Raw genomic sequence first — 14,948 nt, 5'->3', positions numbered from 1 at the left:
ACTCTCATATCTGCGGTCTCTAGTCTTTGGTCAAGTGTTTTACTTCTGACCCAGCTCTCAGATCCATAAGTTAAAACTGGTTTAAACACCATCTTGTATACAGCTAATTTAGTGTTCCGACTAATTTCTCTCTTTTATTAATTCTATTAAGATGTTTGCATTCATAGCACTAGATTCTCTCCAAAAAGACCATTAAGTTCAATTTTAGTTGCTGACTAGACGTTCCCTGAGTTAGTCAATCTCTGGCATGGGCAAGTAGGGTTTATGGGATTAAAAACCCAGAAATTTGTGTTTTTAATTCTATAACTCATGAAAATTGATCGTCGAACTCATGCCGTTTCAGACAATAATATAGAGTATTGAGGTTAGGGGGTTACAAAATGATGAACACTGTCTAATGCTGTCCTCCAAGGATGTCAATTTAAAAATCATTGATATCTTTGAGCCAGCTATCTATGACTGCCTAAAGATGGAGATTTTCCTCTCCACACTGCATCTTCAAAAGTTAGTTAGGACCAGTGTTCCTCCTAAGCCAAGGAAACAAATGTGTGAGCCATGTTTTCTCAGCAGAAATTCGGTTAGCCTGGGTATGTGTGTATCAGGAAGGGGGAGATGATTCTCAACAACAAAAAAGTGCATAACATACTTTACTTCTATAAGCACCCAAAATTATTTTAAAAAATTGAGAAGTTACATATTTTTATTCAACTGAAAATATAATTGTACATAAAATATATGTATGCATATCATAGTTTCAGTTTCAATTAATTCATTTCATCACAGTAATTTAAAACTTCCTCCAGCTTTGAGTTTCATAATGTCATCATCACTGTCTTACACCAATCTTTGTACTGTAAGCTTTGGCATCATGATAGTGTCAAACTTTAAACTTTTAAAAATCACTCACTACTGACTTAATACTACACTAACAAAAAATACTTTGTTAGTGCATCATCTCTGACAGCAAATGAGAGACTGGGTCTCATGCGCAGGCACATGACCACTACTGTGCAGCCACAAGTCTGTATAGCTTAGAGGAAATGTTGGTTAAGACTAAATGACCTTACCTACTCCCTTTTGGGAATAAAAGGCATTGACAGAACTGATTTATGGATATTATTTATTATTATAAAAAAAAGGATGTGTATACAGTTAAGCCTCCATAGGTCAGTCATTTGGATGGAAAAACCTGGATTTTAATCTATCTAGAATGCAAAGAACCTCTATCAGGACTTTGCAACTGAATGTGAGTTAGTCGATCTCATGCAGGAGTGGCAGGATTTTTTCCTCCCAGAAATTTTCATCCTGCAAAACAATTGGCCAAACGAATACACACGATTTATAGCCACAGTAGACAATACACACAGGATTAACCACTCAATAATAAGTCATAACAGGTTTTTAAGCCAAGTTATGACAGGCTACTGAGCCTAACATGAAAGCAAGATGGGAAGTGTATACAGTCAGAGCTGCAGGCTGCTTATCTATAAAATGTAGATATACATTATTTTGATATACAAAAATGTTTAGTTTTATAACATACCTTATCACAGCAACAAAATGTATCGCAGTGACCCCAGGTCATGTCACAGGGACAAGGAGCAATATCAACATAAGCAGCATTGTCATAACTACGTTCCTTATTAATGACCTCTATAAAATTAATATTTATTAATTTTAATGATTAATATGTAAATATATTATAAAAGGCTCAGAAAAATACTCTAAAAAAGTAAAGGGAAATGTTTTGTTATTAGAGTAGCACAATTATATTAATTATCATTTACTGAAATGTACTCAGTGCTAGGTCATAGATATAGTGAATGAGATACTTGGTTCAAGAATAAAGGTGAAAAATGAATATAATTTATTATTATTATTAATTATAATTCAGATCTCCATGAGTGATAAGGCTCACTGGAGGAGGTCTGCCTTAGACAATTCAAAGTCTATAGTACCAGTACTTAATCTTTGTCTGTCCTGAACACTCTCTCTCAGGCAATGCATTTTGTGCTCCTACCACTCTCCATGACTTACTGTTATGTCCATCTGGTAAATAGCACACAACAGCTTAAATATCTCAATCATATTAGTCCTTGATATTATATCCACTAGATATTACAGTTTACATGCAGTACCATCGACAGGGTGTAGCATAGAGGCAGCCTGCCTCACAGCTTAATAAGGGCGCTCATTCAATCATATTGCAGTATGTGGCATTACAACAAACAATTCCTGTTAGCGTAGCAAGTGCAGAAAGAAGTTTTTCCAAGCTTAAACTGATTAAAAATTATTTGTGAACAGCAATGACCCAAGAAAGATTGGTTGGTCTAGCAAGTACATTGATAGAGGCAGACATAACTTATAATTTAAATTTCGAAGAGTTTATAAACAGTTTTATTGTGCAATATCCCCATAGAGCAAACATTTAATTAATATTATTATGTAATCATTTTGCATTAATGTTTCTCTTGTAATAAAAACAAACTAGCAATTGGAGATTTTCTTATTTTTTTCTTATAATCCATCAGGGGGCGATATTTAATTGTTTGCCTCAGGGTGCGATCTGATCTTTCGACAGCCCTGTTTACATGCTTTCAGTTTCACACTCATAACTAGTGTTCTGCAGCCTTAATAGCATTTTTGTTATCCACTGTATACCCCTCTCCAAAGTTACTTAATCCCTTCAAATTCAGTGATCAGATCAGAGCCCAATAATCAACATATGTGGGTTGACCATGACTTGATAGAAATACAGTCTGAATGAAGAAGGGAAAGGAGATGCACCATTCTAAATAATGGACCCTGTGCATAAATACCCTGTTGAAGTACTGAATATGCTTTCAGAGCTGCACAAGTGCTTTGATCATCCAGCATAATTTTATATATGCTATAATTTTATAGCAATATTTTTCTTACAAATTATTTCATTATTCTTTCAAGATCTTTCATAACCAATATCATAAAAACTGATCTCCTTGTGATTCTTCAGGTGATGTGAAGGTGACCTAGTGAACTAAAATGCTATCAAATCATAGCCCTGTCTAATATATCTCACAAAAGATCCCATTTCGCTTCCACTTATGTTTGATAATACTCAGATATTCATATAAGATCATATTTTTATTCTTGGACTGACTTACTCTGGCCTTTCATGGCACAAACATATCATATCCTCCAAAGAACTTGGTCTTCTCTATTGAAGATAATTCTCACCTGTACAGCTCCTAACATTATACAAGTTCCAACAAAACTGTTCTCAAATTTGGGGTAGTGTATCAAAAATCTTCCTAAAACTGCTTGATTCTGTCCAGAAGAGAGTAATCTACTTTACTGATCCCCCCCCAACTCCTCCCCTAGCTTATTCCAATCATTTTCATCATTTCCTTACAGTATAAACATTCATTTTCTGCCTTATTTTTAAAGGCATTTGCAAGGCTCCACCAAACTGGCTATCATTATTCCTTCTCTTTTTTCTAAGTATGAGCAACTACTGATCCTTCTTATTAGCCACTTGTGCATATACCTTTTTTCTATTATAGGATTTTTGATCTCTTCATCCTGTGGATGACACATTAAAAAAAAAAAAATTAGAGCTGTCTTCAGGTTTATGATTGTTTTAGCAAAATGCATGCAGAAGCTTTTTTGCATGCATTTGTTACATCTTTTGTGTGTTCTTTTTTGACATTTTTTGTTGCTTTTTTATTTTTGATATTTAATACTGATATTGCTATTATTTATTAAAAATTTTTTTTTTGTGAAAAGTTGTTTCTCATCCAGTGCTGCTATTAGAAAGTCAATTATGCAGTGTGGAGTAATAGACATTTAACATGTCTTCTGCATTGAACCTTCTCTCTTATTCATTTGTGGAACTGATAGTGCTTCCCACATTGTCACACTTGGAGTAAGTGGAAGTAAGATTATTTGCTGGCTATTGCATTACCATTATGTTCATTGATGTATTTATTTGCTTCATTAACTTTACTTCGGTATTTGAAGAATGTTATCTAGATCAGTGTTTCTCAATCACCGGGCCCTTGCATCAGTTATATCAGGATGCGAGAGATTCTCCTGGAATTTGCCATTTTAGTTTTCTAAGAATTTTTCAAGAATAAATATTTTATAGTGGAAACATTCTGAAGAGAATAATATTCATGAACGTGTCGAAAAGCTCAGACCCAGAACACCTAAATAACATCTGTGTAGCAAATGTTAGTGACCAAGCTGCATATTTTTAAACATTGAAGTATTCATGAATGATCGGAATTTTCAGACATCAAAATCTTTCAACATTCAGAAAAAGGTAATAATAAATTTAGTTTAATCCTTTATCCAGGTGTGAGCAACCAAAGTTTGCGCCTGAAAATATCTTCAGGATTGAGGCAAGGTGGTGCCTTTGTTGGCAACTCATAGCAAAGGTGGACCAAGCTCTCATCACTCCTTGTCTCAGTATCTCCCCTCCATTGCTTCTACCTTAGTATTACCACTTCTGGGCCTGCCTCCCACTGACGAGACCTCAATAAAGGTCAAAACCAGTCTGGGTAGTGGCCCTTCCCTTAATGCATAGCATTATACATGTCTGCAAGGAGATGCGCTTTGCATGGTGGGAGACACTGAGACAAGGAGTGATGAGAGCTTGGTCCATCTTTGCTATGAGTTGCCAACAGAGGCAGCACCTTGCCTCAGTCCTGAAGATATTTTCAGACACAACCTTTGGTTGCTCACACTTGGATAAATGATTAAACTAAATTTGTTATAGTATAACCAAGTGCAAAATAAACTTCTAACATTTGGAAAAAGGGAATACCACTGTTTATGACCCGTCATAAAAATTGCCTGCGAGCTGATTAAAACAATGGGTGCTGTATCCTCTGTTCTCAAAACTGAATGAAATAACATCTATGTTGCAAATGTCAGTGACCAATCAGCAAGGAAGTATAAAGAAAATTTTTTCATTGAAATTGAAGATCAAGGAGGTCTCTGGTTCTCAAATCTAGTAATACTGAATGCTGTTTCTTCGCGAGTTTGCATTACAGTGTGTAAGTGTTTGTTTCAAAACCAGAGTGCCGTGATTTTTTTAAAATAATAGGCCTACAGATCTAAATTTTTTTAATTCAAAATATTAATTAGTGTTGGAATGTTTAGAATTGAGAGATTCATACATTTTTTTTTATTAAATTACATACTTTGCATATATTAAATATTTGGTGTGCACATGTGATAATAAGTGTTTCACCAACAAGTTGACATCCTTCTGCTGCTTCCCCTGCTCAGCTGACTTCTATGGTGAGCCACTACCATTTTTTTTCAAACCAACATCATTAAAATCAATTTAATAATACAATAATCAATTTTACACTGAATAATATTATAAATTTTTTGGTAATCAAAGTAGGATATGTCAATGAAAATCAGTAAAAATTAATTTAATGATGTTGGCCTGAGGAAACTACAATATGCTACAAGATTTCATTAGTTCAGTGATTGAAACTAATTTAAATGTAATTTTATATCTGTCAACATGCCACACCGTATACATAAGTGTACTGATACTCTTTATGATTATGCCATAATTAATTATTAATACTTATGTTAGTTTAATGTATGAACTTTTAAAAAAATTGGATAGGTATTTAAGAGTAAATTTGTTGGGACCAGGCCCTCGTCTTATAAAAAAAAAGAATTTACCAGGCTGTGGTCTCCCAAAGGTTGTGATCCACTGATCTAGATTACATGTGAGAAGAAGAAAGAAAAACAGAAACCAAAGATGCTAATCCAGAGACCAAACGAACACATAGTAACAGAACTCCAAGCCTCCAATAACCAAGATAGTAGTGTTAAATCAAACTATCAAAGTCTTACTACCTACAAATCTAGTTGGTATTTATTGCAATTAGGAAAGGTATACTTTTAAGTTGCAATACTTGCTTGGTGTACTACAGCCTTACTTATGGAAGTAGGCACAATGCAGGAAGACAAAGTTCAATTGCCTGGTAGGAGCTACAGGCTGCTTATCATCATCCCTTTAGTGACTTATTTGAGTCAATCACTATTTATGCAGAAAACAAGAGTCAGGGAAAGAAAGAAGTAGCTATGGTATTTAAGACTAAACATAAACTCCTTAAATGGTAAGCAATTTGAAGTGTTTACTTATACACTGGTCACAAAGAAGAGTGATTGCAAAATCTATAGAGCATCAATGCTAGGTGTGGGTGTATGAGGACAAGTTCAAGAAGAAAGAAGGAACTTATTGATATGTTTTTTTGAAAAACTGGAGATAGAAGTCTTTAGGAAATACTGTATGTGTGTATGGAGGAGGGGAGGCTTCCAGAGCAAAGAGGTGGAAGGTATGAAAGAGGAGAATTAGAGGTTAGTTTGATATGTATAGTATGGAGCCAGACATACTATACATATGGATGTTAATGGATGTTAACCAGTATCAGAATGTTTGTAAGTTTATGGGTTTGAGAGAAAGTGGAAGAATGGTGTTGGCTAGTTTAGCAGAACACTGCCCATAAAATACCTGTAAAAGAAACAGCACAAAGACGATACAATTTGTCTATGGGATAGTAAGAGAGAAAGTTCACCAAAATGAATCCACTTCCCCCCTATGGATGGCATCAAGAGTGTTTACAGAGGATTTTGGAGTACGTACTACTTTATATATGAGAACAATATTCTAAGTGAAGGTGGATTTGTGATTTATAAGTATAAGGAGTTTTACTGGTGAGAAATAATAACCTGAGGAAAAAAGGAAACCTAGTTTTCTGGAAGCAGAGGAAATTATTGACTGTGATATGCTTAAGGCAGGAGAAGCTAGAGGTATAAGTCAGTGCATGGCGATCTGAATATTACAAGAGGAGAGGTGAAATGTGGTCTTTCTTTTATGAAAGAACACAAGACTGTGTCATGAACTGAAGATGACAAGGTTATCCTCACTTCACTAAAATATACCAAGGAGATCACTGGATTATGGAAGATGATATAGCTTGGGATATGTGCTCACTGCAAGGATTGTCAAATGAAAAGGATAAATGGAGTGTGTTTACATCAGCAATTATGAATAGCATTTGAGGTCAGATCATTGGGTATTCCAGCATTGGTGGAGAATTCAGGAACAAAAAAAGTCTACTATAACACAATGTGAATAACCAGAGAGGAAATTAGCAAAATCCAGTTACAGAGGGTGGGTGGCAGACCATAATGGAAATGTAGTGAGCAAACCCTTCTGCCAAACTTGATCAAACGTCTTAGAAATATCTAGCACAAGCATGTGGGTTTCACCACTCCTTTCCATACCTTGGGTTCATAGATCGGTGATGATGGCAAGAAGATCAAGATTGGCAGAATCCATACTGGTGGTCATTGATTAATGGGTGGGGAAGTGAAGTGAGAGAAATGGAATGATAGTTGGATGGTTGGCTTTTATCTCCTTTCTTTGGGACTGGTTGGATATAAGCTTGTTTCCATGCCGAAGGATAGATGCCAGATGAGGATGAAAGATTATAAAGGTAATACAGAATAGGCGTTAGTTCAGAAGCACATCTTTCTGATATCTTTCTAACAAAAGATAAGAGGAGGCATGCAGTGAGTAATTCTTGGTTTGGTAATGTAGAAAGTACTGTGTCATGATCATCACTGCAGAGCTGGAAGAGAAGAACAATGCCAGGAAGTCTTTTTTTTTGTTGTTTTGATGATGGTTATCATCATCCAAAATTGGCTTGTAATTTTAATACTTGTTTTGGTAATCCTTCTGTTTTCATTCTTTCAACATGTTCCTTTGCAGTTTTTCTCATAGACTTCATTTCAGCTGTTATTTATGGTCCAGATTTCATTTCCATATAATAGGAATGGCAGGGCTAATGTATTGTATACTTTTAATCTAGTTTGTTTTTGAACTAGATTAGGTTTAAATACAGAGTTGATTACACCTGTTATTTTAAAATATTTTGCAATTTTTAGGTTTATATCTTTTTCATTTTCATACGTAATCATACATCCTAGGTAGTTAAATGAATTCACCTGTTCTAAAATCTATTTTAGTTCTTAAAGGCCACTGTTTTTGATTTTTCTGTTGATATTATCAATCCAGAATCATTCGCTATTTCATTTAAATTTAAAATATCTTTCAGTAAGTTATCTTCAGAATTTGTAATTATTATTTGATCATCAGCATAAAGAGAGTGTTTAAGTTCATAGAAGGAGAAAGTTTAATACCTTCATGGAAATTTTATTCCATTTAAATAAATATTAAAAAGAACTGTTGAAAGGGGACATCCCTGTCAGATTCCTTGATTTATCTCTCTTGTTCATAATTTAATCTTATTTGTATTTCATGATTTTCATATATAATTATGATAGCTTTTAGAATATTATTTGATATTTGTCTTTCTTTTAATATGTTAAATAAAATACTTCTTTTAACTTTATCAAATGCTTTTTCAAAGTCAATAAATGTAATATTTATTTCTAAATTGTATTCTCTTCTTTTCTCTATTATTAATTTTAGGCAAAAGACCAGGTCTATTACATGATTGTGCTTTTTTAATCCATTTTGCTTCTAAGATAAAGCCTTCAAAATATTTTATTAGTTTGTTATTTAAAATTCTGCTATATATTTTATAACAAGAATTTAGAATACTTACACCTCTTATCATTTTTAGGGTCATCTCTACTACCTTTTTTTAAAAACAGGGATTGCTATTGCTTATTTACCATTCTATTGGTGGGTTACTTGTTGAATATATTTTATTTAAAAATAATAAATGTCTTTTTTTAAACCTTATTCCTGCATATTTATATAATTCTGAACCTAACTTATCTTCTCCAGTAATTTTCCATTTCTTGTTTCTTTTGGGCTGATTTCTAATTCTTCTTTAGTTATTTCCTTTTTATTTAAATTAAATGCCTGCCAATTATCTTTTTTAAAATATTTATCTGTCCACAATTCTGTACAGAAATTCCTCGAATTTCAATATGCATTTAATTTTACACTTTCTCTAGTATCTGTACTGAAATGTTTCAAAATCTTATATACATCTGGTCTTATTTTATATAAATCATGTTATAAATTAGAAACAAATTTGTTCCATGATTCTCTGTCTTTTTCTGACTTCTCTTGTAGCTATGGCTCTTATTCTTTTATACTTTTATACTCAATTTCATCTTCTAATCTTTTATTGCTTAACCATTTATGATATGCTTCTTTTTCTCATTTTGATTATTTCTTTGATTGTATCGTCCCATATCTTAAGTTTTTTCTTTTTAATGAATTCCTTTGTCTTTCCTAAGCTTTCATTTGCTGTATTTGGTATCGTTTTTACGTTAAGCCATTCTATTTCTTTATTTCATTTTATCTAAATATTGCTTAATCCTTTGTTCATATAACCATTGTATATTTAGGTCATTTAATCACCTAGTTTTATAAAAAAATGTTTTAAATTTTCTTTCTCTTCTTGTTATTTGCAGCCATTTAGGTGGTGATCTTAATTTTATTTTAAACGAGGAAGTGGTCACTACTTATTTAATACCCTCTGTAAATTCTAACATCCATAGAAAACTTTGATGTCTTTTCATTTAAGATAAAGCAATCTGATATTGATTTCCATCCTCTTGCTGCTCAAGTATATTTGTGTATGTCTTTACGTTTATAGAAAGAATTCATTATTTTAAGGGTATTTATTTATTTATTTAGCGTATGGCAATCTACATGCAGTTATAAAGGTACCTAAGTCAAAATAAATATATAGAAAGTAAGTGACAAACAATTAGAATAAAACAAAGACACTTATACTTTCAACAAACAAAACACTTATGGGTTAATATCAAGTTGTCTGATCCAGTCTATAACAGGCACCTCCAGGAAGTGGTTTCTTTGGCCTGTGTATGCACGAAGACTGCACTCAGTAGAGATGTCGTGGACTGATTGATTCAGGTGCCCATAGTCACATTCCAGTGAGGGAATTTTTCCCCACTTGTAGAGAGAGCTTGCACACCTTCCATGTCTGGTGCGAATCCTGTTCAGCATTGTCCAAGTCTTTCGGCTCAGTTCCATACCTGGGATGTTGAGACGATACCTATCAAACCAAGTTTGGAGTTGAGCATTGGTATTTATGCTCAATGTTTGCTTCCATCGTTCTTTGATGTTGTAGTTGGTCGTTCTCAGGTGTTTAGCTTCACAGAGAGGGGGCTTTCTTGATTTCAGTCTGTTGAGCTGTAGCTCTAGTATGTCATTGTGTATAGGCAATTCAGTGTTTCTGAGTATACCACTGAGTATACATAATACCACCAAACCTACAAAGACATGATGCTCTGCATCATGTCTTTGTAGGTTTGGTGGTATTATGTTACTCAGCATTGGGAGCCAGTAAATAGGAGTTGTTTTTATCGTTCCAGTGATAAGTCACATTGTGGTGTTAAGCTGGCAGTCAATTAGTTTGGTATGGCAGCTGTTGAGCCAAACAGGAGCGCAGTACTCTGCCACCGAGAAAACCAATCCGAGTGCTGATGTTCTTAATGTGGTTGCTGCTGCACCTGAAGAAGTGCCACATAATTTCTGGATGATGTTATTTCTGGTTCTAATATTTCCAGCTGTGTTTTCAGTATGTTTCTTATATGATAAGGTGCGATCAAGTGTAACTCCAGGGTATTTAGGATATTTGTTATGGTGTAGAACTGAGTTTCCAAATCGGATGTTCAGCTCGTCATGTGCCAGTTTATTGCTGAGATGGAATGTTGACGCTTCAGTTTTTATTTGGCTTGGTTGCATTCTCCATTTTTTAAAGTAGTTATGCATAGCAGCAAGGTCATTTGTGAGAGTTTCCTCCGTCCGTCTTAGTTCTCTATGTCTGGAGGCTAACGCTATGTCATCTGCATGGCAGAATTTTCTAGATGCTGTGTCTGGCAGGTCAGCTATGTATAGGTTAAATAAGAGAGGGGCCAGTACTGAGCCTTGTGGTATGCCATTGTTGAGTTTCTTTTGATTACTGATATTTTATCCAAGGCTAACCCGGAAATATCTATTGCTGAGCATATTATTAATAAGCTGTATTGTTCTTTGGCACGGTAGTACTTTTATTAGTTTATACAGCATGCCCTCTCTCCAGACGGTGTCATATGCGGCAGTTAAATCAAGGAAAACTACAGAAGTTTTAAGATTTTGTTGAAAGCCTGCTTCAATATGATGTCAGCACCAGAACCTGGTCACAACAGATGCATTGGGCCTAAAGCCTGCCTGTTCTATCGAAACATGTTCAAGGATGGTGTTGCTTATGCAGTTGTACAGTAGTCTTTCCAGTAATTTATATGTGCAGCTTGGGAGTGTGATTGGATGATAGTTTTGTGGGTCAGTTGATTTTCCGGGTTTGGGAAGGGCTATGATCTTGGCTCTCTTAAATTCCTTTGGCAATACGCCGGTGTTCATTATTTCTGAGAAGAAACGAGTGAGCCATCTTTTGTATTTTTGCCAGCATGAATAAGAAATTCCGGGCGAACTCCATCAAACCCCGGGGCCTTTCCCATATTTGTATCAGCTAGTGCATTGTTGATTTCCTCATCACTGAAGGGTCTTGCTGGGTATTACGGGTATTATAAACCACAAAGTTAATCAATTTTTTACCATTCCCGTTTAGTGTATGTTCTTGATATATTCCTATATTATTATTAATTTTCTATTTCCAATTCTTACATTTAAGTCTCCTGCTAATATTACCTAATCATTTTTGTTTATTTTATTATATATATTTTGTAATTGATTATAAAATTCAATATTATCATCTTCTCTTCCTTCTTCTGGGGCATATAAACCAATTATTGTTAAATAACCTCTATCTATTTTAATTCTAGCTTCTATTATTTGTTCATTCCATAATTTATAATGTTTTAACTGTTTTGAAAGGGAAATGTGAATCCAAATTATAATACTTGCTTGTGCTCATTGGTATCTGTCAATTCCACTATATATTACATTAAAATTTTCGGTTCTTATGGTTCCTTTTCATTTCTTTTTTTTTTTTTTTGTGTTGGTGATTGCTGCTATTTGAAATTTTCTTTCATTTAATATTTGATCTAATTCCATTCCTTTATATGCTATTCCTCTTACGATTTTTGTCATTTCCGTTTTTGTTTTACCTTTTCCATTCCAGGTTCATTTTCCATCGACTGATTTTGAATACCTTTCTCTATTGGCTTAGAAGTAAATTGGTGTTCTTTATGTCAGATTACTAGCATGGTGATGGATAGTCCAGTGGTAGGGCTGCTACCTTAAGGCTTCTGAAGTTACCTTTTTCCAAATTTAAACCCATAGGAGAAATAGGGTATATTATTACCATTACTACCCCAAGACCTCATGAAGTCAAAGATTCATCTGGGAGGTCCTTTTATCACACACACAGCTCATCATACCGTGCCTTGAACAAATTCAAACTCCTTGCGGACACTACACTCTCAGGCAAGGCATTCCAATCATTTACAACTCTGCCTGAAAAAAACCTGCCTCTCACTCCCCTATTCACATCCTCTTTATACATTTTCCAGGGATGACCTCTGGTTCTCCCCCGATCTTCCACTATTATCTGTAGAATTTCTCCAGCATTGATCCTATAACAGCCCCTTACCAACTTGTAGGTCTCTATCATATCTCCCCTCTTCCTCCTGTCCACCAGACTCTGCAAATTACATCTTCTCAATCTTTCCTCATACTCAACATTCCAGAGATCAGAAACTACCTTAGTCAGTCGCCTTTGGACCCTTTCCAACATCTCTTCATCCTTCTGAAAACCAGGTGACCAAATCTGGGCACAATAGTCCATGTGTGGCCTAATCAAAGCCTTATACAACGGAACAAGAATCTCCCTACTTTTACACGTCAGTGTCCTCCGCATTATTCCCAGAATCCTTTGTGTTGGCTTCACAATTTTGACTGTGTCCCCTAAATTTCAGATCCTTATCCACTACCACCCCCAGATCTCTTATTTCTTCCACCTCCAGCAATATATCCTCAACAAGCATAAATTCTGCATCCCATCTTTGTTTTCCAAATTTTAAAACCTCTCATTTTGCAACATTGAACTCACATCCCCATTTCTGTGCCCAATCACTCAATTTATTCAAGTTTTCTTGTAAGGCCACAACATCTTCACTACTCTTCATGGTTTGTCCTAACTTTGCATCATCTGCAAACAACTGAATATCTCCATCCAAATCTTCACCAATATCATTTATATACAAGTTAAACAGTAATGCCCCAAAAACAGACCCCTGAAGCACTCCACTAGCGACTTTCCTTTTCCTGGATATCGCTCCCCATACACAACTTGCTGATACCTATCAGATGGCCAGTCTCCAATCCAATGCACTAATCTAATATCCAACCCCATAATCTGCTTAGTTTGACTATCAATTTATCATGAGGTACTCTATCAAAAGCCTTTGCAAAATCTAAGTATATTACAAGGAAGCAGTCACTTTATTGTAATAAGTAAATAGATTAGTAAAACATGACCTCTGTTTAGCAAATCCATGCTGTTCATCAAAGATAATACCATTGTTGTCAACCCAACTCTGGATCCTAGTTCTCACAAGCTTCTCCAACAACTTAACCACAACACCTGACACACAGATAGGCCTATAGTTTGATGCTCGAGTTCTATCACCTCTTTATGAAGTGGCAATCTTGCCCTCCTTCCACTCCTTAGGAACTTGACCGAGTGCAAGACTCGTATTAAAAAAATATGTCAAGGCAGGTGTCAACTCCCTGCACATTCCTTCAAAATACGTGGTGATATATCATCAAGTCCCAAAGCCTTATTAACATCTAGTTTACTCAACTCCCTATACACCTCTTGCTCACTTACAGTCAGTCTCTCCTCCCCATCATCTACTGCTCTCAATCTCTCCATGAAGTCACATTCATAAGATTGAAAGACCTTTATGAACTGCTCATTAAGTATCTCCACCACACATTCTGCAACAGCTGCCTTTATACCATTTTCTCCTATCAATGTCATTCTTCCATAATCATTCTTTCTTTTGTTGGGTACATATCGAAAGAACTCCTTAGGATTCTGTTTTGGCTTCGTACCTCTCTTTAGCTACCCTCATCAACCAAGTCACCCTCCTTGCCTGGTCTTTGTAGACCTCATGGAATTGGTTATTTCCACTTCTCTTATGCTGCCTCCACAATGCTCTGTTTCTCTGTATTGCATGCTTAATCTCTCTATTCATCCATCTCACACCTACCTTATTTAACCTTCTCACCCTTGGAATACATTTAGACATTGCATCTACTAGATAGTTTTTGAAAATCCCCCAAGCTGCATTGATCTCTTTTCCAGCTAACTCCTCATTCCATGCTACACCTGCAAGCTGTCTCCTGAACTTTTCATAATCATCCCCCCCCCCTTGTAGTTCCACATATACCCTTTTCTCACAGAGGTCCTCACACTGCTGGCAACCACCAAGGTAATCACCTCATAGTCACTCTCACCAATTAGTGGATGATTTGACACCTCATTTATAATTACATCCTCTGATGAAATGACCAAATTCAAGACCCTCAATCCTCATGTGCCTTCTGTTACATACTGTCTGAGGTAGTTATATCCCTCAGAAACTCAAGAAACTCCTTTTCTTTACTTCCAGTTGTTATCTCATCATTCCACTCTATATTGCTATAATTAAAATCACCCATATGATCACCCTTTTCTTATTTGCTTGGCTAATTTGATTATATATTTCATTATCACCACCATCCACATTACCTGGTCTATAACAACTTCCAACCAAGTATTTGATTCCATTCACCTCTATCTCACACCATACTGCTTCAAAACCACTGGCACTATTTCCCTCATGCATCTCTACTTTGTATGGATATAACTCTTTCTCTATCATCAATAGCACTCCCCCTCCCTTTTTACCCCTTCTATCCTCACGAAACACATCACACC

The 14,948-nt window shown here is 35.3% G+C and overlaps 1 protein-coding gene across 2 annotated transcripts in view; it reads right to left on the bottom strand.

Annotated features, from left to right (window-relative positions):
* Positions 1–14,948, bottom strand: part of tctn (tectonic) — a 367,511-nt gene that overhangs the window by 269,282 nt on the left and 83,281 nt on the right. For both annotated transcript variants that reach the window (XM_090400596.1, XM_090400595.1), the window contains exon 8: positions 1,544–1,653. In XM_090400596.1, the coding sequence (XP_090256722.1) occupies positions 1,544–1,653 (110 nt within the window). The remainder of the gene's footprint in view (positions 1–1,543; positions 1,654–14,948) is intronic.

Source organism: Typopeltis vanoorti, chromosome 11, assembly GCF_054136105.1.
Source record: "Typopeltis vanoorti isolate ZY-2024b chromosome 11, IOZ_Tvanoo_1.0, whole genome shotgun sequence".
NCBI lineage: Eukaryota > Metazoa > Arthropoda > Arachnida > Uropygi > Thelyphonidae > Typopeltis > Typopeltis vanoorti.
The sequence above is the reverse complement of the archived record's forward strand: the minus strand, read 5'-3'. Positions and strand labels throughout refer to the sequence as shown.